Raw genomic sequence first — 25,134 nt, forward strand, 5'->3', positions numbered from 1 at the left:
GCGGGGGTCCTAGGGCGAAAAGCACCCCTGTTACGGAGATGCCTGCCATCGAGCAACCCCTGCAGTCACAGAGGCCACTTTCTCATCCGTGAGGTCGGTTGCCGAGCGAGAGCACCACCCTGCTGGACCTCTTCCCCCCCTCCCCCCCACCGTCTCCTGGCCGCCAAGCCAGGCTTGGAGCTGCGGCTGCTCCGGTCAGTGTGCTGAGCGCCGCTGGCTGTTTTAACGCCATGCAGGGCCCCCACTGGGTCTCGCTATGCCTCTCTAACAGTGCTCACCCTGGCCAGCACAGGAGGGCGGCGGCAGTATTGTCCAGCAGGACGGGGCTTTGGCTCCTGCTGGACCAAACTAGAAGGAGATGGGGACACTTGTTGCATGGGAAGTGTTTATTCATTTCTTTTTTAAGGACAGAGGAAGTACCTTCTCATTAAAAATAATCCCACATACAGACGGGTGTGAATTGAAGGGGGACAGTTTTGGTCTCCCCTCGCCCTGTGCCCCAGGACGTGCCCCAGAGGTCGCCACGGTAAGAATCTCTTGGGAATCCTTCCAGACAGTTTCTATTTCTCTACACACGCACTTCTACTGATGGGCTCATATTGTGTCTGCCTTCCCACTGTTGACGTTTTTTGTGCTTCAACAATAGATGGCGGACAGCTTTCCTTATTGTAACGGCTGTCAAACACTGTACAGAACGGATACGCTCGACCACTGGAAAAGGCGTCCTGGAAGGCTTGTGAGAATATTTCTCTAAGTAGTTGCTTCGAGATGGAATTTATGAATCAAAAGTTTCCCACTTTCAAATCTATGGCCAGTGCCACAATCCTGCCCTCCCCCTCAGGCCCAGGGTGGGTCACAGGCTGTTTTCTCGGAGCCCCAATTATACCGGATTTCGGTTTTTACTGATCTGACAGACAAAAGAAGAGTCTGATTTTCATCTAACTTTGCATTTCCCTCATCACCAGTGAACCAGGCGAGGCTTACTGGGCATTCGGTCTTTCTCTTCTCTGAATTCCCATTTTCCACCATTCAGTTTGCCTTTTCTCATTGATTTTTAGGGGCCCTTCAAATATGAATTTTAACCTTTGGAGAGCTGCATAAATTATGACTATTTTTTCCCCCAGCTTATTATTTGCCTTTTAACCTTGTTTATGATGTTGTTTATCCTATGGGTGCTTTACATTTTTATTTTACCTTATCTATCAATCTTTTCTTCTAAGGCTTCTGAGTTCTACTAAATATTTACTTAGTTTGGAAATGGGACCAGTGACTTTTTTTTTAGCTGATTGGTATGTGCTAAAACGTGGTCAAATTTAGAAGGATCATAAATCATAGTTTAGCCTCTCAGAAGAAAAGCCCCCAGGTCTCAAATCATGCAGTGACTGAGCCCGTGAGGAAGTTACCTCTGTGGACCCAGTGAAGGCTATCTTGCTGATCTGAGGGTGAGAAGAAATTGCTGCTCCCGCTGTGGGCCCAAATCCTGGCACGATGTTCACCACGCCTGGAGGGAATCCAACCTGGGAGGAAATCGAGATGGCATTCAGAGGAGGAGGATGGGCCAGTGTCCACCCCAGACCCGAGTGTCTGAGAGTGCCATGGCTGTGTGCCATCCCAGAGCAGAGCAGCATCCTCTGGGAAGTCCTGGGAAGTCTGGGCCCAGTGTGCGCGCTGGGCCAGGGTGAGGTGTACACCCCTCCTTCCAGGCAGCACTTCCCATCCCCAAAGGGCCTCTGAGCAAAATGGTGGTAGAGCTCCCTAGCAGAGCACCATTCTGCGTGTGTGTGTGTTTGTGTCTGTCTGTCCGTGTGTGCATCTGTGTCTCTGTGAGTGTCTCTATGTGTGTGTGTGTTTGTGTGTGTATGTGTCTGATGTGTGTGCATCTGTGCATGTGTCTGTGTTTCTGTGTGCCTGTGTGTGTCTCTGTGTGCTATCTGTCTGTGTGTTGGGGGAGGCGGGACACCTCGGTCACAACCTTCAAGGCTCAGAGGCACCTGCAAAATATCCTTCCCCAACGTCAGCTTTCATTTTTCAAATCTGCCCCATTAATGTTCTAAATGACAACACAGTTTCCCTCCCTCAAAGTTGTTGTGTGTTGAACCCGGGCCACACCTGGAGCTGGCCCTTCCCAAAGGTAGGGGCTGCCGTTCCTTTCACATCCATGCCTTTGCACGCGTGAGGCATCTTTATCACCCAAGAAAGAACACCACAAAAGAACGAGGAGGGGATGCTGTTCCCCACATGCCCAGTGTCTTACTTAAAACACATTATTTTAGGCAGGCAAGATATTAGGGCCTGGTGCTCGAGTCTTTAGTTTTTCTAGATGCTGTGTTTTAAGAATTATGATTTTGCAATCTGTAAGCCTTGTTAATATGACATAATTATGTCCTACATCACAGGTCAAAGGAAAGTGGAAGACGGATCATTTACTGGCTGCTGTGACCTTGCATCTAAGCAGCAGAGGTCGTGCTTCTGGTCACATTAGCCCAGCTGAGAAGAGAAGCGAGTGGGTCATTCTCCCATCCCCCTTTCCTTTCTGTTTCTTTTTAAAACTCCTTGTGACACACAAGCTGGGGACAACATGGCTGAAACATGTTGCCAGGTGTGTCTGAAGCAGGTGTCCCTTTGTGCCGCTTGTTTCCCTGAGCCGTGGCTGCCCGGGGGGATGGTCTCCAGAGCAGAGCACTGGTGAGGGGGCTCCGGGTGAGGGAGCCCGGCTCCACGGCAGCCCCTCAGTGGGAGCTGGCAAGACCCCCCTCCCAGAGAAAAACAGACTGCTTCACACACCACAAACGTGAGGCCCGAAGAACCTCCCGGATCTCTGGCTCCTTCCCAAGTGAATCTCCTGCAAATTCTCTAGACAAAACATTTGGTCCTAAACCATAGGTTTGAGCCCATAATAAGAGTTAAGTATTCTCATTAGGCTCAGTGGGAGGAAAGGAGTTTCTTCTAGCTCAGTGACCACAAGCAGGAGAAAGAAAGCACAGCTGCCAAGTGAAACACAGGAGTCATCCCCTCCCACCGGTGTGAGCAGGCTGGCCCTGTCACGCACGTACAGCTCCGCGGGGCAGCTGTATCTTGTGGTGGTGGCCTGGTTCCTAGGAGCAGCAATGTTATCAAGAACACACAATATTTTCCTTTCGGAGGTCTTACCTCTTTGATCAGAGAGCCCAGATAAAGGGCAGTGAGGGGAGTCTGTTCGGCCGGCTTCACAACCACAGTGTTCCCACAGCAGAGAGCGGGCGCCAGCTTCCACACCAGCATCAGCAGAGGGAAGTTCCACTGCAGCAGAACATAGAGGAGTTTGGAGGGCCCAAATCAACCCCACTACCCTGCCCGGGAGGCCCAACGATGCCTCTACGGAGGACACTTGCTTTTCATGGTCTAGATTTGGGGTATAAAGGGTAGCATAGGAATGTACAATAATGAGAGCTGCATTCCTGCTGGGAGCTTCCTAAACTGCATTCTGGAAGATGCTACCAGGTAGTCTTTGAAAGAGGATTCTGCAGTACGTGCACTACCTTCTCTTCTTGGAGGTTTATAATTTCATCAGCTTGTTAAAGGCTCTGAAAAGTCCTGCAGAAACAAGGCCTGCCTTTCCTAAACTCAGACGCCACAGGATCTTTTTCTCTTCTTATGGAACATATATGCATCGCCCCCACCCCGATTCGGTGTTCGGTGAAATTCATTTTGGGAAATGCTTTTCTTGTCGTCTTTCATCTACAGAGGCAAGGATACCGAAAACGTTGTGACAACAAGCCTAACAGGAGCTAACGTCCACTGAGCATTCACCACGTGCTGGGCGCTGTTCCAAGGACCTCACAAAAACTTAACTCATTTGATCCCTGCAAACCCATACGAGGTATTATCGCTCCCATTTACAGATGAGGGAACTGAGACACAGAGGTCACCTGCCCAAGGTCACGAAACAGCAGGCAAAGACCAGGATTCACGGCCAGGCTTGTGTCTTCTGCTATACTGATGCTCAAAGTGTCATCTTTGATGAGATGAGATGAAACCAAGCATCTCCAAGAGAGCAGTTAGTTTGAATCTAGCCATCCCACAACCTCCCCCCTAAAAGAAGAGTCTGTTTGGCTCCCTCTGCTCCAAGGATGTGGACAGAGGAGCTCATGTGCATGCCCATCCCCGCGAGGCTGACCGAAGGTGGCCACCTCCTGGGACAGCCACTGGAGTTTCCCCCACCCCTACTCCATCTGGAATTCCTACCATAGACAACAAACATGAGATGCTCGTTCCCAAGGACCTGTGTGCTCTGATAAATGACAGTAGGCATTGCTTCTGGGCTCCCCACCAGCGGCCAGGGTCCCCTCCTCTTCCTGGATTCTGCTCCTTAGCACACAAATACCATCATCTCTCTATCCTGCAAACAAATACGCACCTTCCCTCAGCCTCCGCCTCTTCTAGCAGCTCCTTCTCTCTCAGCACAACTTCTTGGAAGAGTGGTACCCATGTGCCCGGCTCCCCTTCCGGAAGCCCCAGCAATTTGGCTTACACGGCACCTGAGACCCCCTGACACTGCTCTCGGTGAGCAAACCCAACAGCTGTGTTTCTGTTTTTAATTTCTGGGTAGGATACAACCCCATTGACCACAGTCTCTTTCTGGAAATGTATTCCATCCCTGAGATGCTCCTGACCCTAGCTGCTCAGACTTCTCAGTGGGGTCCCCTGGTGGTCTGTGGAATTTGGCCCCTGGCCCTCTTCTTTGCTCACTCTACACCCCCTCTTTGGGTGACTCCCCTCCAACTGCCTCACCCAGCTTGATGGGCAGAAGCCCCTCTGGGCTGACCATTGCCCATGGGTAGCTCCAGCCTCGGCCTCTCTCTTGAGCCCCAGACCCAAAAATGCAAATGTCTAATGGGACCCTCTGCCTGGCTGTTTCCACTGGCCCCTCAACCTCACCTGCCTGGAATTACCATCATTCTTCATTTCCCTCCACCTCCACCTCTACTTCTCCCCCAGTCTCCCCATCTCACCGATCGGTAATACCATCCACCCAGTTCCAGTCAGGACTCACCCCAGTGCCTGATTAACCACCAGACTCTATCAACTCTACCTCCTCAGAAGCTTTCAAATCCACATCTCTGTGTGTTCCTCAAAGGGGTCCTGTCTTATCATTTCTCCCGCCATGAATTCCTCCTTCTACCTGCCCTGCAAGTTCCTCAGGGACAAAGGCCAGGCCCCTTCCCTTCATGTCTCAGTACCATGCCTGGCACATAGTGCTTCTCAAAACTCTTTGCTGAAGGGACAACATCTTCCTTGCCTCCACGGAGCACTTTTCCAATCCTCTCTCCATGCTCCTACCTGTCTTCCCAGCTCCCTGCCCAGCTGTTGCAGGGGCCCGGAGTCTTCTCCAGCAGATAGGCAGCATCCTAGCACCTGCAAGGCTCCCCGCTTCCCAGTGCATAAAGTCTGGGCCCTTGGTGGCCAAGGTCCACTGGAAGCCGGGCCCACAGCACCTGACGCGTGTGCTCATCCTCTCCCTCACTCTTTCCCCCGCCGCCTGAGCTTGGCTCCACCGGCTGGCCTACTGCCTTCCAAGTCACCCAGGCACTTCCACACCTCGGCTCAGGCCATTCCTACTGCTTAGAAAACACTTCTTCCCGTTGGACGATTCTTTACTTCAAGGTCCAGCTAAGAGACCACTGCCTGAGGGTTGCTGGCCACCCCTGACCCCTCTGTTTGGAAACCGTGGTGCCTTTTGCTGTACTCCTGGCCCCTTGAGAACAGGGATGGGGTCCAATCCATCTTGATAATCCCCAAGTACTGAGCTCCATGCCACACACATAGCAAATGCTCAATTAATGCTGGTGTGATCAAATCAAAACACCCTAGAAATTGGTTCCAAAGGCCACAGGGGAGTGGGGGGGGCTCCATATAGATCTATCTGGAAAAGCCGCCGTACTTACGGGAGTGATGGCCCCACACACTCCTACGGGCTCATGCCTGGTGAAACACACAACGTTGTCATCTGGAGGAGAGGTTCCATGGAGGAGAGGAAGACACTCGCATTAATCTAAGTTAAGAATTTTAAGTAGTAAAACGCCAAGAAAGAAACCCAGAAACCCACAAAAATGTCAGCTCCAAGTCTTGTCTATACCACAAAGAAGCGATTTTAAACTCAATTTCAAAAGTAAAATTCCTAAGAACGGGAATCATCATGGTGCCACTTCTTTTTTGGGACGGGGAAGGATGCCCTGGGGCCAAAGACCAGCAGTACCCTGAAGAGAAGACAGAGCCCCAGAGAGGCCCCAGGCGGGGCTGCGCGTCCTGCGGTGGCTCACCGGTGGGGATGGTCCTGCCCTGTATCTTGTCTGCCCACCCTGCGAAGTATCTGAGGGTTTTAATACAGCCCTCCAGGTCAATGAAAAAGGCATGAAGGAACGGCTTCCCCGAGTCCATCGTTTCCAGGGTCTGCAATGACAAGATGACATCCGTCTCAGATGCAGGTTCTTTTCTTTTTAACTGCCAGGTTGTTAGGGACAGGGGGTGGGCAGGGGGAGAAAGCACGGTCCCAGGACATGGCTCTCTCACCTCACGGTCATATGTATCTCTTCAGAGAGCAAGGCACGAAATTTAAAATAAGGCCTGTCCTAGACTGTCAAGGACCGCTTTTATTTCAAAACATCCAAAGCTGGGGGGTCGGCAAGAGCACGGGCAGCGTCCCCATGAGGGAGGGCGGATGCAAGGCTGATGTGAAGCCTCGTAGGAAGGAGTATAGAGACAGAGTTCGCATTTGGTCTTCTGTCTGGAGCACAGTTGCCTCAGCCATGTGACCTGGCCAGATGGGTTTGTCCCAGGGGGCCCTGAGAAGGTTAGCTGGCTTCGGGGTGGCTGAAGAGGGGGCCGGCTTCCTCTAACAAAGGAGAAGGGAGGGCGCAAGAGCCGCTGTGGAAAGAGTGACGGAGCCCAGGAGGGTCGCAGCACCAGCACAGACACAGTCCTCCCCATGGGCTGTGGAGCCCAGGAGGGTCGCAGCACCAGCACAGACACAGTCCTCCCCAGCCGGGCTGCGGAGCCGGATGCTCAGTGGGAAGGGAGCAGACTCGCCCTCGGTGGTGAGGGAGGTGATTACCCAGGGCAAGTGGGCAGCTCTCAATGGCAGGGATTCTTTTCTATTTCCAGCCTGAGTTTAAGAGAACTCCTTTGTCCCTCAGACAAGCGGCCCCAGTGGAGCCCAGCGCTGAAACTGCCCGTCACCCGTCTCTGCAGGAAGTGGCCACCCTGACACAGCCCAGGGCTGGATTCCTGTTTCAGAGTCGAGAGAGTGAGAGGATGGTTCACAAAGGAAGAGAGGCCCCTCAGCGCACACCCATGTGTGCCCCGCCTCTGAGCTTGGCATCTCTGTCCCCAGCTCAAGGGGCAGATGCCAAGGCCGACAGATCCCAGCGACTCCTCCAAGGTCACCCAGCGGGTCAGCAGCACGGCCAGCACTGCATTCAGGACACCTAACTTCCAGCCAGCACGGTGGCTGTTCTTCAGGCCACCGCCCCCGGACATGCGCATCTGGACAGATTGTAGGACGGCCACGCAAGATGCTGCAGCTGCTCGGTCTGACTTTTGTTTCAGGGATGAACCAAGCATTCTCTAACTTCCCCTGGTGTGGGCAAGTCCCTGAACCTCTCTCTCCCTCAGTTTCCTCAGCTGTAAAGTGAGAATGATAATAGTAACAGCACCTACCTCACAGGGCTGGAGTGAGGGTTGGAGGAGTTAACATACATAGAGTGCTATCCACACTGCCTGCCCGTAGCAAGGGCCACGTTCACTGTTAAAACCATGAAAGTAATAGCTGTGCGGATTACGATTATCTTCCCTTTTGGGGTCAGACAGGTACACTCGGCAATCCTCATCTGGGGACACCGAGGAGACAGGGCTGTGAGTTGCTGAGGACAACAGGGTTGGTCTGGCTCTGGGACGTGTCCCACCCCCAGGAGATACTGCTCAGAGACCGAGTCAGGCCAACGTGATATCAGGGCACTGTGCCTGCAGCTCCTATTGACTCACATTCCAACTTGGAAATTTTATTTTCCCCGGGGAAATCCAACAATTGCAAATAATGCCCAAAGGTCTCCGGGGCTGCGCTGCCCCAGACAGCATCTGCACATCTGTCAGTGAAACCAGGAATTTATTCTTGGCCCTTTTCTGGGATGGGAAAGGGAGAGAAAGGCGGGGGACAGCACCATAGTATTGTGGCCATTGCAGGGCATGGGGCAGGTGGGGCATCTCTGGCTGGGTAACCCTGGACAGGTTACCTAACCTCTCTGGGTCTCAGTGTACTCATCTCTGAACTGGGATAATAATACGAGAGGTCAAGTGCCCACAACAAGCCTGGTGCGTGGTGTGTATTCAACAAGCATCGGCAATCTTCCCTTATTACCTTGGGCAAGTTTGCTTAGTGGAGGGACGACATGAATTTGCCAGGTCGGGTTTATGGAACCTGTCCAGGCAAAATGGGGTCACGATAGGTTTAGACAGAAAATTCTTAAAAAAAAGAAAAGTTAAAAAAGATTTGGAGATGAGTACACAGGCATCCAGCTGAGAAGTCAAGTGTTAGCTACTGATTGGGAGTTTCAAACAGTTATTGGCTGGACCACGAGTAAACCACAGCTGTTCCTAAGTTTATTTTCTTTAACATCTTAAGAGGAAAATATGCCTTCTGAAAAATTAACACATGGGACCCCTCCGATACGAAAGAATGAGGGAACAGTGTGTGGGAGCCTGCCCCCAGACTCACAGGGTGCTGAGGCTTGACATAAGGGGGCCCAGAGTGGGGCTCAGGTTGAAAAGAGAGTAAAAAGGGAAAACCCGTATTTGGGGGCTCCCCCAATGGGCACCCGAAGAGCGAGAGTCTGTGCCCAGGTGCCTCCGTGAGGGGGAGAAAGGTGGGCTGCTGGATTCCCCATATCTGTTTCCAAATATTGAGCACAGAAGTCAATATAAGCTCTGTACAAACCAGCGAGCCAGCAGGAGAAGAGGACAGAGAGAAGCACTCGCTGTGTGAAAACGCAGGAAGACCGTATCGGGGTGCAGAGGGAGGGTCTGAGCTTTAAAAACCATATTTGCCAGTAATTCTTTTGTCCTTTCATGATTGGCAAAGAGCTGGATCTTAGTTCTCCTGGGCAGTGAGGTCCTCATGACAGAGGCCACTGGCTGTGCCCGCTCTCACAGCCCAGTCCTGCCGGGACAATGCAGCAGCTGACGGTGAAGGTGGCCTTGCAGCCACTGCTCCCGAAGATGATGCTGACACTTGAGGACAGGGTGGGGAGGGTGCCCAGGGCACATCCTCTCCAGCCTGCAACTAGTCCACACGGACATTGCAGACTGGTGAGCTCATGCTGGGTGAAAACAGAAATGTTTTTGAAAAAGCCAGTTTGGCAGCTTGAGAGTTGAGGCTGGCTTTCACTGCAGGAAGAAACCAGAGGCTCCACGGGGTGAAACGCTGACCCTGGGAGGGAGCCGCCCTCTCGAGCATGCGGAACAAACATGCAGGATGGGCCGACTAGGGAGGGAGGAAGGTTTGGAGCAAGTATTAAACAGGAGTCTGAGCCACATGAGGCTGCGTGTGTAGGTTGGAAAAGACCCCAAGGCATGAGGTGGCCCAGAGATTTCTTCTGATCACCCACCGTTAGACCAAAGGACGGTCTGAGGATGCCTTTAAATATTGCATTTACCACTTATAAAAGTTGTCACAGCCCCATCTCCTGGCAGTAACCCAACCTCATGCAGCAAGCTGAATTAATATCCCCATTTTGCAGTGGAGGAACTAAGGTGCCTAGAAATTACTGGCCAGAAGGGCATGTAGTTGGAGTTACAACCTGCATCTTCGGATAGCATTATTATGAGGACTGCTATTACTAATCATAGCTATCATCTATTTAGTGCTTGCTGCATGCCAGGGACTCTGCTAAGGATTTTAACTGGATCATTCTCACAACTCTTAAAGAAATATATGCTCAGAGATGTTAAGCAACTGGTCCAAAGTCACACAGCTAGTAAGTAGCAGAGCTGGGATTTCATCCTCTGAGGTTTCCTATAACCAGTTTACTGTTCCCTCACCATCATTCCACACACACTTGCACTGCCCAGTTCAGGGGTGAAACAGCAGTGATTTTTAAGTTATATGGGGTTGATTTTTTTCTATGTTAAGTAATGGCATTTATTTTAATAAGTATTAGAAAAAATACAACTAGCACATTAAACCTGTGATTTCATGGATATTGCCGCTTAGGATGAGGTTAAATTTAAGTTTAAACGGAGTTCATGTAAAAAAAAAAGTTAAGTTCATAAATGTGCAGGTAGGACCAGGATACAGCCCAGCCACCCCAGCAGTCTGTGAATGTCCCAAGTCTGGGAACCACTGACAAAATGACTTCCTTTAGACAACTTCTTGTTCAAGAGACTGTACCGCATGGGGCAAAAGTCTGCCTCCAAAATGAAAGGACGAAGTCCAGGGGCATGACACCTGCCTGCCGCCGGAGAGCTACACCCCAAAGGACTGAACAGACCCACCGCCACACCAAACCAGCGCTCCAGATCTCTCTCCCGGACCCCATGGGGGACGGGCCCCTCCGTGAGGTCGGCGAGTCCCACACCTGCCCCCGCCTGCATGTACTCACGGCCAGGACAGCACGGTCCCTCTCCACGAGGTCAGCCAGCTGGTGCAGCAGCCGGCCGCGGCTCAGGGCATCCAGCCGGCGCCAGGGCGAGCCCCTCTGGAAGGCAGCTTGTGCGGCCTCCACGGCCTTGTCCACGTCGGGCTGAGCAGCCAGAACAAGAGAGAGAGTGTGTCACCTTTGGATGCGACTGCCGTTTGGGACAGCTCGACGTCAGTTGCAGAAAACAGCAGATGCCGCCTCTGCCGTGGGGCAGAGGAAGGAAGGGTGGCGGGCACGCTGAAAGCAGCTCGGGGAGGTGGGGGGTTAAATCGCTGAAATGGCTGGGGGCCTTCAAGTGATCTTTTTCTTCTTCTTTACATCTTAAGTCTCTTTCAAGATTTCTACAATGGCCAAGTGTGAACTTCCTTTCTGATTATAAAAGCCGTTTAAAACAGCTTACAAAAAAATCGACCTCCATTAGGTATTTTCCTTGGTGACCAAAGCAGGAAGAGGTTTTCCACTTGCTAGCTCACAATCCCACAGTTCACAAACTAGGGGGACACGTCTGTCTTGGCACTTTATTCCGGCTGAGAACTGTGGTCCGGTGGTGAGAGGGGGCCACGAGTGCTTCTCTGGATCTCAGAACCGACTGTATCAGCAAAGTCCACATACGGCGGGGACCAGGAACTGTTTTCTCCCTTCCGCCTCTCCTACCCTATAGGGGCAGAACTGTCACACCTTTTTACAGACAAGGAGCTGGATCCTCTGTGCGCTAATAGAAGAATTAACAATCAAACCTTCTTAAAAGGAAAAAAGTGAGAGCTGTTTAGTCATATCACCCATTCCTATTTTCAGGAAAATGGTGCTCCAGGTTCTGATTGCTGCCCAGCAACGGCTCATCACCCAGACTGCCCTGAGCCTCTCTCCCCAGTGGATGCCCGACTCAGTCAAGAGAGACAGTCCCTCGAGATTCCGTGTCTCCGAGGCGTGCTTGGAGGTGAGTGGAAGCTTTGACGGGGGAAATATCGGGACTCAGAATTCCTTGTCCCAGGCTCTGGGGTGGAGGCCAGGACCCCTCCGGCTGCGGGACAGGGCAGCCTCTGTCTCTGGTGCTCAGAGCAGTCACCAGACGAAGGAAAAGCCGGAGCCTGGGGCAGGGGTCCATTTTCCTCCCTGACACCTGTATACTGCACCTGGGAATCGCCCACTGGGAATCCTGCTCAGCACCGTGCCCCCCCACCCCCTCACATCGGCACGGCAGCTCGTCGGTGCCACTATCTTCGTAAACAGCGCTTAGCAGGAGGGGCTGCATGCGGGGGCCGGTACAAGTGGAACCACTGTGCACTGCACACCATCACAAAACTCTCACGGTGGGGTCAGATTCAAGCCTGTGCTCCACGCATCGTTCACCCTCTCATGCTCGGTGTCACGCACACGCTTACTAAGAACATCGGCTCAGGGCTCCAGTGGTCGAAGGATAGGTTTACGTTTTGTTTCCCTTCTCTCCTTAGAAAAGCTTTATCTCCAACCTTCCCCCCAATGGCACTTATATGCCAAATAGACTTTGTGACCTTGGCATGAATCAGGGACACATCCAGAAGTCCCTCAGCTCATAGTATTTTACGTATACATATATATATAGTAGAGCTGATATTATAAAATTTATACCCTATATTATCAAGTAAGGTTATAAAGGCCACAGCTTTACATGATCATTTAAGTGCCTGGTAGAAAAGAAATGTGGCAATTGTGTGACACTATTACCCCTGCCTGACTTGGTTAGCAAGTCTTTTTCCCTTCAAGCCTATTTTTTTTTAAGTGTCTCCTGCCAGAACACTGCATTTGGTGAAACACACCAGCCGGAAATACTTTCTGGAAAGATTCTTTAATGCCTCCAGTTCAAATAATTGATGAAAACCTTTCCTTTAGCCCCGTGATGAGGATAGCTGAGGTCATCCTCATAGACGGAGAAATAGCTATCAAAGGCTAGCGACTCTCAGCAGCGGATCATCCCTAATTGATCCCATTCTGGGCCGTGCGTCTGAGAAACAGCCAGCCCCCGCCCTCACCCAAGCCTGGGCCGGTTCTGTCTTGTAGCTAAGCCAAACCATTTCCTTATCCTTTAGTTATCTGTAATTGAATTACTTAGGAAGGAAAAAAAAAAAGCACCCACCTTATCTCCTTCTTCCACTTCACATATTTTTTCTAGAGTTGATGGGTTATACGTAGCAAACTTTTTTCCACTCTTGGATTCATGCCATTCGTTGTTGATGAATATCTAACCAAGAAAGGAAGTTGTAATGCATTAGGTTTAAATCAAAATCATATAATTCCAACATGCTGAGGACCTTAGGTAACGTCTTGTCCTCCCCCTCTACCTGCTCCCGCCCCCTGCCCACGGATTTATAGATGGGACGCCGACGGGGGACAGAGCGACACATCCAGCCGGGAGCACACTCTGAATTAGAATCCAAGTCTCTTGACTTTCAATACATTTTCAGAGAATTATTTTTTGTCATAATAAAACTAAAGTCATTTGGAATTTTTTCTAAAATGTTCTTTTTCTAAACTGTTACATGGATTCATGAGGAATAGCTGATTAGATAGTTTAATAAAGGGTATAAGTTAAATCCTATATGATCGTAAGAGTTTGGGGGAAGATTAAATAGGTTTATATACAAAGTGCCACCCATCTGCCTGCCCCTGAAGGGCACGTCAGCAGCGAGCACTTCCTTCTCCCTCCTTCCTGCTACAACCCCCGGCTAGATGACTGAAGAGCTTGCTCTGTACAAGGATCTTACTGTCACCCCTCAGTATTCATTAATGCACTTCACCACCCCCTCCCCCATTCTCTTTAAAAATGTCTATTTTCACGTTGGGCTTAATAAAAGCCAGTGTTGGAATACAAAGATAAATATCCGGGTTAGGAAATATTCTGGCTATATTAATAGACATAGCAAATAATTGTTTATATCCAGAACCAAAGAATTAACCCACAAAAATCACCCAGTTGTGGGAGCTTCAATTATTTAGAACGCAGCTGAGAATAAAGACATTGAAAATAAAACGACATCATGAGCAAACTAAAAAGAATTCACAAAGCCCACACGCTGAAATGTGCATACTATTTACCCTTAGTTTACTCTAAGTTCTAACTGCCTGAAAAGTGCCACATTAAAAGAGAGGGGTTTTGGAAAGAACTAGGAGCAGAGGTGACACATAACGTAAAAATGCGTTCCGATACGTCCTGGCTACCTGGCAAGAGGACAGACAGCCTCCTGCTGCACCAGCTTGGGATGGCGCATCCTCACAGCCCGTCATAGTGTCGGAAAGACTCCAGTCTCGGAAATGCGCAACATGCTATAGAAGCATTTCCATCTCATAAAATGCCATCACTAATTTCTAAGTACAAACTAGCTCATCAGATTCCATTTCTATACCTATATGCCTATCTTTTGCTCCTCTTCAGGTTGTTTAAAAGAGGAGTTAACTACAAGGGCTAATTTCAGTTGCTGTGAACTGTACTCATTTGGAACGCTTGACTCTCCAGTGAGGTAGAGGAGAGGGGAGTCGTCTCATCCAGTGCACGGCTGGGTTACATTCTCTGTCCTGGGCTCTCCTGCAAAAACTGTGAAGCTCACCGGGAAGGAAGGTCGCTCTGGGAAGCTGCTGGTGGAGACCATTTTGATAACGTTCCCCAGAAAGCAGGCAAGTCTGCATCTGATGGGGTCGAAGCACAGAAGGCAGGCTCCAGCTGGGCAGGTCAGGGCGCACTCTCCCCAACCCCCTGTGTGGAATCCAGAGCTGAGAGCATCCCTCGCCCGTGGGATGTGCCCGTCCAACTTCTGGAAGCTCAGCGCCTTCAACGTGAGGCCAGGCCCCCAGGGAAGCACGAGGAAAAGGCCAGGCTACAATTACAGGTTTATTCTTCCAGCTGAAACCAAATCCAAGAGTTCACTTTTGCCATCCAGCAAGCAATCACTTGGTAACAGCGAGAAATTAATAAGTTGAGAAGAGGAGTTGAGTTAGAGTGGGGAGGAAAGTGCAGCCAGGAGGAGAGGCCCATTTGTCGGAAGATGAAATTTCGTGGGTTAGATAATAGAGACTGTCAGTGAAAACTGCTGATTCTAGGTCCTTCCTGGTATCAATTCCAAGGGGCAGGGAAAATGAGAAGGTGGTAGAAGAGAATATAAATAAGGGGATGGAAACAGATTGCAATGATCGGATGTCTGTTACACTTCATCTCCAAGCATGTTCCTCCAAAAAAAAAATGTTGCTTGGTCGTTCATGACATTGATCTATAGTCCTTTCTAACCAGCAACTTAAAAAAAAATTCAGACTGCTCAACTCTAACCATATTTTCCCATCACAATGTTTCTAATTTAGCAATTTTTTTTTCTTTATATTACTCTAGTAAGAAATCTTGTGAGCGGTTTCTACTGTTGATTTTCTCTCCACTAAAACAAAACAAAAACAGAAATAAGGAAGGGGTCTGTGGTGTGGCCTACCAGTTATGCTGGCTGTACTGTCTTGAACCCCAAATCAGGATAAATGGGTCTAGAAAAGAACTGTTCCCCTTGGCTTGTGAATTGGTATGAAACAAACCTTACAGAGATATAAAATTAAGTTACATTAATCTGTAGACAGAATTCACATGTTACTGGAGGAATGGAATGGCGTGCCCTCCGGACTGAGCTGGAAAACCACAGCTGCTCTGAGGAGCCGGGCATCCGCGGCGGAGATGAAGGTGCTGATGCCATTTACCGTAACTGCCATGGACCCCAGCTAAACTCAAAAGGAGTATGTTTTCAGAAAAGGAGATTTGAGGGAATTTTATTTTTCATAAAAGAGATCCTAAAAACTGGTGTTTTAATGAACTAGAAAATGTCAAAGAGAATGTCTGCTACTAGAATAAATTTTATAAGGAAAGGACAGGGCCCCCTAAAGTGAAAGGGGCCACTACCCTCTGAGATCTGTGTGGGGGTTCTGGGGGACCCTCTCCCCACCAGAATCACACAGCCGAAACCAATGTTAAAATGTGACAACAAATGAAGGAGCTTGGACAAGGTTGTCCTTCTGGAAAGTGGACTTACCCCGGGAAATGGCACCCCCAAGGCTGAGACTCAGACCCACCATCTCTGGCATGTCCTCCTTTAGCAGGAAGCGCCATGAGTCAGGTTTGAAAAGTAACAGATCATAATGGGTTCACATGCTCCACCCTCCCGACTGCCCACCCTGGGCCTCCATTCTGCAGTTCTTTTTTTCCGGCTCTTTCCTCGGCCCTGTCGGCTGCCTCTGCAGACACAGGCTCCCCAAGCATTGCTCTGACCGGCTGCCCACCCTCAGCCACAACGACACAGGCTGCCTGCGCCCCACAACTGCTGGAAGAGGCCTCTGGAGAGGTGGGCCCAGAGAAAGGACAGAGCAGGCAGAGGCCTCGTCCTCCTCAGGGAGGGAGTACCGTGTGGCCCGGTGTCAGGCCATTGCAGCCACCATCACCTGGGAACTGCTCAGGATCCTGGCTTTCCGGCCCGCTCCATCTCATCACCCTTCCTATGCCTTAACCACACACCCAGGTCTGTTCCACCGGGCAGAGGAGGTCCACAGCAAGACAACAGACACCAGTTGCAGCTCCATGATTCTGCTGGAGTCCTCCTCTATATAGGCTGTATTTACACTTATAAAGGGCCATAAAGAATTGCAGAGAAAGAGGGAAACTTTCCATATGTTGCTGTATTGCTCTGATGGAACTCAAAAAGGTAAAAAGTAAAAGGACAATAATATGTGTAATTTCTGGTTTTTATATTGTTTTTAAAAACCCTATAAAACAAAACATCACTACCACCACCAACAGGCAAGTTGTTAGGGTTTTTAAAAATTTAGGTACTATTCTCACCGTTCCCAGAATTTGTGTTGGAATTTTCGCTCTGAAGCCGATACTACTAAGGAAACTACATTAAAAATAATCTCTAGCAATTATGGTGAAGTGTCTCTGTTGATTACAGAGCCCTCTGAAAACAGTTAATTTAAATGTCATATGATCAGAGGCCCAGCCGACATTAAGTGCCAAGAGACCAAAATCTGAAGGCCACACATAGTGGCCTGCAACTTTCTCTGCTTGATTAAAATTATTTGAGAGACATAATTGCTACTTTTGAAAGTAAAATTGATGGGGGAATTTTCTAAGTGCTGTGTCAGCTGGAGTTGGGGGCTATGGATTAGATGCAAAAATAAAAGGAGACAAAGTCGGGGAAAGTGAGACAAAGTCGGGGAAAGTGAAGCCAGCCGCGGCTGTCGGCCTGCACCCCTGAAGTGCCCCCAGCTCCAGCCCACGGCCTCCAAACAGCCTCAGGCTGTCCCCCAGGGGACGCGCTCAGAGAGCGACGACGACGGGGCTCAGGCCTTGCCGCCTCAGGCTCTGCCCCAGGCAGGTGATCTCACTGCTGTACCGACCCTCCAGTCCCCTGGCCGGCAGCGCGAAAAGGCAGAGAGCCTCGTGGCTCCGAGGCGCAAGGGGGCCTTGCCTCCCGCGGCTTCCTAGGCCCAGATCTGAGACCATCTGGGATCGCGTTCTTCGTCTGTCAACACCAGGGCCTCTGGGCTCCGGAAAAGTGTCACCGGCGATCACCTTCCTACTTCTCCTCGCTCTACTGGTAAGCCGGGTACAAGCTCAGCACAGAAGGTGCCAGACGTTTCTCCCGTTGCTCCTGATGACATGTTTCTGGAATCCCCCTGTTGCAGCGTCCCCGATGTAGCCTGAGCTCTCAGAACAGCTCTTGGCGTTCCCGGGCACCCTCTGACCCTCCCAAAGCCCGACCCGTTCAGCCGTGGAAGCCAAGTCGCAGGGTCTGCAGAGAGACCACCGCGCCCGAGTCACCGCGGCCGCGCACCGCCGCTCGCCTTCAAAGCGGGCCTTGCGGGGCACGTCGGGGCCGCGCCCGGCTGCAGCCTGGCACCGCGCGGGCGCTGCCCAGCCCCCCTGGCTCGGCTTCGAGGCTTAAAGCGCTGAGCTCCGCCGCCCGACAAGCCGTCTTGGGATGTGGATCGCGGAGTCCGCTTCGGGGTACGGGATGGACGCGCGCAGGATGCCCTGTGCTGGACGCGGCTTCGGGAAATCCCGGCCCGGAGACCCGGCTTGGGTCACGGGAGCTCCGGGCGAAATCAGCTGCGGGCATGTCGCCCGCAGCGCCCGGCACCCTCGGAGAGGAGCGCCGGGGCTCCCGGCATGCGGGCCCCTAGTCCCCGCCACCCCCAGCCGGGCAGCCTAGCTCAGAGCCAGGAGGCCGTCGAGCGGGATGGGCGCCCACCTCACCTTGGTGAACTTGACCTCCAGGTTGCGGAGGGGGCGCGGCAGGGCAGGCGGCTTCCTGTCCGGCTGCCCGTTCTCCACGGCCCCGTTCGTGGTGGCCATGGCTCCTCCGCGCTCCCTGGCCCGAAGCGCCCGAGTCCGCGCCGGCTCCGGCCTGGGCGGTGCGCAGCCTGCTCGCGGGGTGACAGCTCCGCGCCGCTTTATGGAGCGCCCCACGCCTCCCGCCCGAGGGGGCCGTCTAATTGGCTGCAGGACGAGAGGAAGGGAGGGAGGGAGGGCGGGAGGGGAGGGGGCCGGTCCGCCTCACCCCACCCCGCCCGCCGCCCTTGCGGGATCCCGGCCACCCCCCGCCCGGCCACCGCGCCGCGCGCTCCCCCGCCCCGGAGGCTGCCCTTGGAGGAGCTCCCGAAGCGCCGCCGGGCCCCGGAAGTCCGCGGGCTCGGGCAGCGGGCCGGGGCAGGGGGCAGGGAGCAGGGGCGCGGGGGCCGCGGCGCCCGGCTCTCTCCCCGATGTCCCGAGGTCGGGCGAGTTCGCCCGCGGCACCTGCCGCCCCCTGCCCGCCGCCGCTCCGCGCACTCACCAACTTGGGTCGGCGCGCTGCGCTCGGGAAGGCGCGCCCGCCGCCGGGGACCCTGCGCCGCGCCCAGGTTCGGGGCCTTCCCCGTCGCTGCCCGCACGCCTCGGCCGAGAGTCCGGCCGCCGGGTCCCAAACTCGCGGGACGGACGCCCTCCGCGGCCCCACTCGGCCCGAGGTGGGACAGTAGGCAGGCGCGCCCTGGGCCCGGCTGACCCGGAATTTCCCCGGGCCCTGGGGCTTCACACGCCGAGGGGCAGAAGGCGAAGGAAAAGCGTCCGGCCCGCTGCGCCTGGGCCTCTCACCTTCACAGGCGCACACAGCCCTCCAGCCCGGGGCCCTGGGATGCAATTCTTTTGATTTTTAAAATACATAAATTATACCTCAGTTTTTTAAAATGAGAAAAAGAAAGCACACGAGATTTTGCAGCTTTCTGTTTTAGGAGTTGAAGCTTTTGTTCCATAGGTTGCTCATAACTTCCCAGAGAAGCAGAGGCGCGGCCAGCTCCTCTTCTTTCGCCTTTTGGGAAACGCTCCACCTCCACCGATCCCAGGGCCTTGCCCAGGTCCCATCTGTGACGCAGAAGCGACTCCTGCATATCACCCCTCAGGTTTCCAGAACAATGATGTGGGGAGCAAAATCGAGAACAAAAGCAGTGGTTTAATCCCCAGATAGGCTCCGGCCCTCAGTCCACTTCCTTCTGTGAATGATCTCTAGCAATCAGCAGTGGGGGCATGCCTTATTGTCCTGAGGCTCCTTCTGTTTGTTTTGGGGGTCTCAATGTCTATCTCTGTCCCCTGTCTCCTTCCTCACTGCAGTGCTGCTGAGGGTCCTTCTGGATAGCAGAATAAGCTTTTAAGCTTTTGCAAACCCCTTATGAGACCACCTGTCCTCTGGGGATGAAAGGATCCTATGCTGCTATGTGTTAGAATGCGCAGGTGAGGCAGGGAAAGAGGATAATGGGTCGCCTGAATGGGTTAGGGCTGCCCCACATCAGTGACTCTGTCCTCCGTGCCAGGCTCGCTGACAGTGATGAGTCCCAGAGCCACGAGGCCTCTTTCCCCAGCTGCTCCTGCCAGCGCCTGGGCTCCCTGTCCTGCCTTGCTGGCCGCACGGCCCCCACTCAGGTCTCCTGGGAACATGTGGGCAGATGTCTCATGTCAGGGCCCCTGGCTGGATGCTGAGCCCCAACATCTGGGTGCCTGGGCCCAGGAGGGCCTGCAAGGTCTGGCAGCAGACCCTCCCTGCCCCGGGGCCAGGGCCCAACACCTGTGGGTGCACCAAGTGACAAGAGGCTGCAACTAGAGACGCTTTTCAAACTGAACTCCCGTTCCAAGAGTCTCTGGGATCCTAGATGGTTGAACTTATGTCACTCATGCCAAGGCAAAAAATAAATAAATAAAAATCTGAAAATTTGTAGAGGAAACTGTTGATTAAAAAATTGCTGGCTAGATGGGTGGAGGCAAACGGGGTGGGGGCTCAGAACTCTGCTCCCTTAGGGTAAGAGAGCGGAGCCTGTTTGCTCGAAGGTGGCCACTTCGCTCGGGTGCTATGAAGTCAGAAAGGGAGGCTGCCTCACCTGACACCCAAAGACACCCTCGTGATCCACAGCGTCTGGCCTTGGGGGCCAGTTGCAATGACGCTGACTGCCTCACCTGCAGCTCCTCCTGTTGACACCTACCCACATGATCCTGGGAGCCTGGGATGGAGCGGGGCCCTCAGCCACAGCAGGCAGCTCCAGAGAGCAGTTCAGGAGGATGGGCCTGGCTCCAGACTTGTCCAGACCGGCAGGCAGCCTCTGCTCTCCTGTCTTGCTACCCAGTGGGAGGGATGAAGGCAAGATGCTCATCTCCCCATTTTACAGGTGAGTAAACAGAGGCATGTGGATACTTGCCCCAGACATCACCAGGGCCAGACTGTGTGGGGGTGGGTGGTGCCGGGTGTGGAGAGGAGGGCTTTCTCTTGCATGCATCTTTCACCAAGGTGGGCACCTTTGTCCTATGGCCCACTGTCACTGGGGCAGCACAGAGCACAAAGAAGGTTCAGGTTCAGATTGGTAGCAGTGTCCCTCTCAGCTGTGCCTTTCATAGGAATCAAACCCTGGGGTCCTGGCCTCAGAGCTTGTGACCATAGGTGCTAGGAGAAGAGGAAGGACCATTTTCTCCCACAGTGGGCCCCTGGGTGTCTGTGTGGCATGAGGTTTGCCTGAGCATCCAAGGTGCCGGACGCCCAACCCCTTCTGCCCACATGCCTGACCTGGATCCCAGCTGTGGGCCCTTGTGGTGGACACTTCATCACTCAGCTTCAGTTTCTTTTTCTATAAAATAATCTCTTACCCACTTGAGAGTGTTTGAGGAGACTTAAGCCAGCAAATGGTGTGAAGGGATGCTTTATAACCTGGAAAGGACTGAATACACGCCAGTTCTTAATTCTCCTATTCTTTCTGGAGACTGATTCATCTTAGCAAGCTTTTCTTCTAGGAAGTTAGCAAGTCCCTCTGGCTTCTCTCTGGCTTCTGGAAGCTTCCCTGGTCAACAGTCACTCTGCTAATTTTATTGTAAAAATGATATTTTTATTTTGTATTCGGCTTTGTGACGCTGCTGTGGTCTGCTGCTTGGCTTCTTGGCGTGTCGAAGGATCTGAGTCTGAGACATTTTGTGCTGAGGGCTTATTTGTTCAATGAACATCCGATAAAAATAAGCATGAATAAAAAGACTACGATAAAATTGAAGTTAGTTATCCCCCGCGAAAGCTCAACTTAATTCCCTTTTTAAATGTGTAAACATTGCGGGAGATGTTGCAAACCTAACTGATAATGATGGTGATGATGATCGAGCCCCCATTGTGTTTGACTTCATTTCAAGTCTGGTACCTAAGCCTCACTGGGGGTGCCCAGAGGCCTTCTGAGGACCCCCAGCATCCCCAGAGCTGGTGGCTAACTGCCAGCTGCCTCCCACAGGCCACTCACCTCAGCCAGCAGCCGGGAGTCCGGGCAGGGCTCTGGGATCTGGGGAAGAGCTAGTGTCCTCGGGGGAAGGTGGTTCTCTGAAGTAGGGACTCAGTGCTGCTCTTGAGTGACTCAGAGCAGGTGACTTACCCTCAGTTTTCTTGGCTATAAAATGGGCTGACAGGTGCCCCTGAGGAGAGGAAAGATTGACTTTACTGTGAGCACCTCCCCCCCGGCCCCCCACTGGTGTCAGTGAAGCACATTCCATGTTTCGTGTGAATTGTCCGACGTTGCCCAGACTTGACTTGAGGAGGGGAACACTTGCCTTCCCCACTCGCTGGAGCTCAAGCTCCGCCCAGCCCGCTCCGTGCAGCTACCTCGCTCTGTCCTCCTGTCCTCGGGGAACACGCACCCAAATCTGTTTGCTGTGAGTTTTCATCAGTGATTACATCCAAGGCAGGAGCACCCAGGTCTGAGGAAGAGGAGCCAGGCGACACCCAAACCGTGTCAAAGGGAAAGGGCCACAGCACAGCTTCTTTCTTGACCCCTGCTGGTCCTTTCTGCCGGGAGGGAAGATCCTGCACACACAGTCTTGGTCTGAGGCAAGTCAGTTTTAGACCAGGCAGAAGCAGAGAAATAAGGACATTAAAGCAAAGCAGATACATCAAAAGATTTGGGGGTCAGGACTTGATGTGGCCTCACGCACGCTCAGTCTGACAGTTCATGGCTGCTGGAACTTTACCCCGGCCCCCCTGCCACCAGTAGCCCCCAGGATTAAGAGTTATGACAAGGCTGGGAGAGAGCATGGCAGGTAAGGTAAAGACAGCTGATGGGTCACCCACTTCTTCTCTTCTTTCCTGCCAGTGGAGCTTCCTATTATTGAGGGCAGCAATGTACACTGATAAAACATACTTTCCAGCTTCTCTTGCAGACAGGAGTGGTTAATGAGATATAAGCCAAAGTCTTTTGTTTGGGCTTCCAAAGAAGCTCTTTACATGGGGCTGAGTCAGCTGAGAGGCTCTTGTTCCTTCCTGCTGCCAGGAACATAGACATGAGGGCTGGGGCTCCAGCAGCCATCTTGTGACCTTAAAGCAATTCTGAGAATAGAAGTTATACGATAAGGAAGTTGGAGCAGGCACACAGGAAAAGCCTAGGTCCCCAGTGACCCTGGAACCAAGTTTTCTGCACTCTACTTCCTTCCTTGGATTTCTTTCACGTGAGCAAAGGGTAAATGCCTGTCTTATTTAAGCCTGCTATTTGGCCTGTCTGTTATATGCAGCTGAATTGAACCCTAAGTGATAGACCTTGCTAGTTAAACCATGCCCCATCACCATGACTAGAAAAACAAACTTCTAAACTCAAGTGGAATAATTATGTCGTCTTTGTATTGAAAGAGCAGCGCAATTTTAAAAAGTCCTCTCACCATCTCTCCTTTTTTGGCTTTAATCAAATGCTCTGAACATTCTGAGCTTCCACAGAATGGGAAACTATAAGGTTTATAGTAAATTAAAAAAACAAAGACAAAACTAAGCCCAGATTGGAATAAATGAAGCTAGCTCATTGATTCAACCACAGCCTTAGTTGCCTAGATTGTATAGTGAGGTCCTACCCGGGGAAGATAATCCTTTTGTACAAAGGCCCTCATGGGACTGAGCAGATAGCCTGGCATCCTACGGTGCCCCTGAGGAGGGTACCAGCACTCAGAGAGCTGATGTGACTGCACGGGTGCCCCCACCACACAGACCTGGAAGCTGCTGGGCCAGGCCAGCGCTTGATCCGGGCAGCAAGGTATCTGACTTTCGGTTTTAAAGCATACAGAATGTCACTACACACAGTCGCTGTGGCTCACTGGTAACACCCCAGCTTCTTGACACTGCCATCGATTTTCCCAGTGGCACAAAGAGTGGTTTGCAAACTTTCCAACCCTCTTAAGAATTCAGGGATTCTGAGTTTTGAACCAAATTTGAACTATTTGGGGGTTTGAGTTCAATTTATTCTGGACAAAACACACTTCTTGCTTAGAAGGAAAGTTGTGAAAGGGGCTTATAAAAGAGTTCTGGAAGATTCTTGGACACAAAGTGGCTCTCGCTAAACAATTGTGTTGAGTTAAGCCTAAGTGAATCAGAAACATACATATTAAATTTCCCTTGAAATCCACATGGGTATAAAAATGTCGGGAAAGGGGGCTTAGCAAGATGGAGTTTGCCAAACCCAAAATGTTTGAAAACTAATTTGAGTGCGTTCGTTTGGCAAATCACTCTTGGGCTTATCTATCCTAGCCCCACAGTGACAAGACTTTCCTCCTGCCCTTCGGCCAGGACTCCCTGCAAAGGAGCATCAATTACCAAAAAATCTTCTTCTGGCTTTTTGCCATTATTTGAATTCTGGGGTGGAGTTGGGGTGGGGAGTGGAGAGATTGTTAAAATCTGTGTTCTCATGAGACAGCCTGGGGCTCCTCTTGTAGCTGTGCCTTTGTGGTGGGAAAGTTACTCAGGCAGTGCTCCTGAGGGGCCCTGTGAGCAGAAGGCCTCTATAAAGCACATCGTGTCTCATCATGTTTAGCCGTAACACATGGGAAGCCTGTTTATGTGTATTTTGATCTAGTTTCTCTGATAGGGCATTATGGAAATCCTAAAACATCCGCCCCACTCCCAGGGGAATAGATTAATTAGGAAGAATTAATATTAATATGTTAATATATTATGTCTTATCATCATAGGTTATCAATTAAAAGAAAATGAATGAGATAAGGTGTATTTTCCACCAGTGATAGTAAATAAGCATAAATACCAGCAACAAAAACCAGAATTATAGACTTTGCATGGCTTAAGTGTGCTTCTTATGAATTCCATGGACACTTCACTTATCACGAACTTCAGCCTATCTTTCATCCCAGAAAGTACCAGCCTTTGCACCTGCTGGCGCTGTCCTTGGATTCCATTGCACTCCTCCGCTTGGCCACTAGATGTCATGGGACCAAGTCAAGTTACCACTAAAGTTTTTCCCACTGTAGGAAGCAGGAATCCCCCAACTTACAAATAAATGGTGTTGCAAAAGCTTCCTGACACTAGACTGTCCCAAACTTCAACTGTATCATAGACGCAATGCTAGAACTGGAGCTGAGTGCCCAGGCTAGTCCACAAAAGCCCCCTCACTTCCTAATGAGTCTAAAAAGGGATCCTAGCTTTGAGACCAGACACGTGTGGGTGTGATTCTCTGCCCAGGGAGTGCTTGGGCCTGGCATCTGAGCTTTATGGGCCTCTACTTCCTCTTCTGAAAATGGGAGTAATGATTCCTGCCCAGCAAGGGGATTGTGGGGATAAACAAGAGAGCGAGTGTGACACACCAACTTTACACTTGCGGTAAAACAGACAGGAAGACATCCCCACTTCCCAGCTCATAACTGATCTGACAGACGGCACCACGCCCGAGCCCTGGCCCGCCTGGCTTCAGCTCCCAGGCATCACTCCCCTCGGGTGCCCCCCAGTCCTGATCCCCTCCTGCCCCTTGCACAGGCAAGACAGCCGAGGACCCTCTAATGGAAATTTGCAAGAGACTGCAGGAAATAGGTTTTTTAATGCTGAAGGATAAATAACTCTGAGCCTAGGAGGTCGGCCTTGCAGGCAGACAGATTGGGTAGGATGCCCACTAAGGCATTTACTAGCCCCATTATTTAGACTTCTTGGGTCTCAGT

General features: G+C 51.6%; 1 protein-coding gene across 2 annotated transcripts in view; it reads right to left on the reverse strand.

Annotated features, from left to right (window-relative positions):
- The window catches only part of ALDH1A3 (aldehyde dehydrogenase 1 family member A3), a 36,946-nt gene extending 18,697 nt beyond the window's left edge, over window positions 1–18,249 (reverse strand). Inside the window, exons 1-7 of one of the 2 annotated variants that reach the window (XM_046653838.1) lie at window positions 17,923–18,249; window positions 12,784–12,888; window positions 10,632–10,772; window positions 6,300–6,429; window positions 5,925–5,986; window positions 3,151–3,279; window positions 1,404–1,517 (exon numbers count right to left, since the gene is read on the reverse strand). In XM_046653838.1, coding sequence (XP_046509794.1) covers window positions 1,404–1,517; window positions 3,151–3,279; window positions 5,925–5,986; window positions 6,300–6,429; window positions 10,632–10,772; window positions 12,784–12,888; window positions 17,923–18,021 — 780 coding nt within the window. In that variant the 5' untranslated portion in view covers window positions 18,022–18,249. Of the gene's footprint in view, window positions 1–1,403; window positions 1,518–3,150; window positions 3,280–5,924; window positions 5,987–6,299; window positions 6,430–10,631; window positions 10,773–12,783; window positions 12,889–14,251; window positions 17,853–17,922 lie in introns of those variants that run through there. The other variant, XM_046653839.1, reaches the window with a different exon arrangement.
- Window positions 18,250–25,134: the final 6,885 nt, after the last annotated feature.

Source organism: Equus quagga, chromosome 2 (genome assembly GCF_021613505.1).
Source record: "Equus quagga isolate Etosha38 chromosome 2, UCLA_HA_Equagga_1.0, whole genome shotgun sequence".
Lineage (NCBI taxonomy): Eukaryota > Metazoa > Chordata > Mammalia > Perissodactyla > Equidae > Equus > Equus quagga.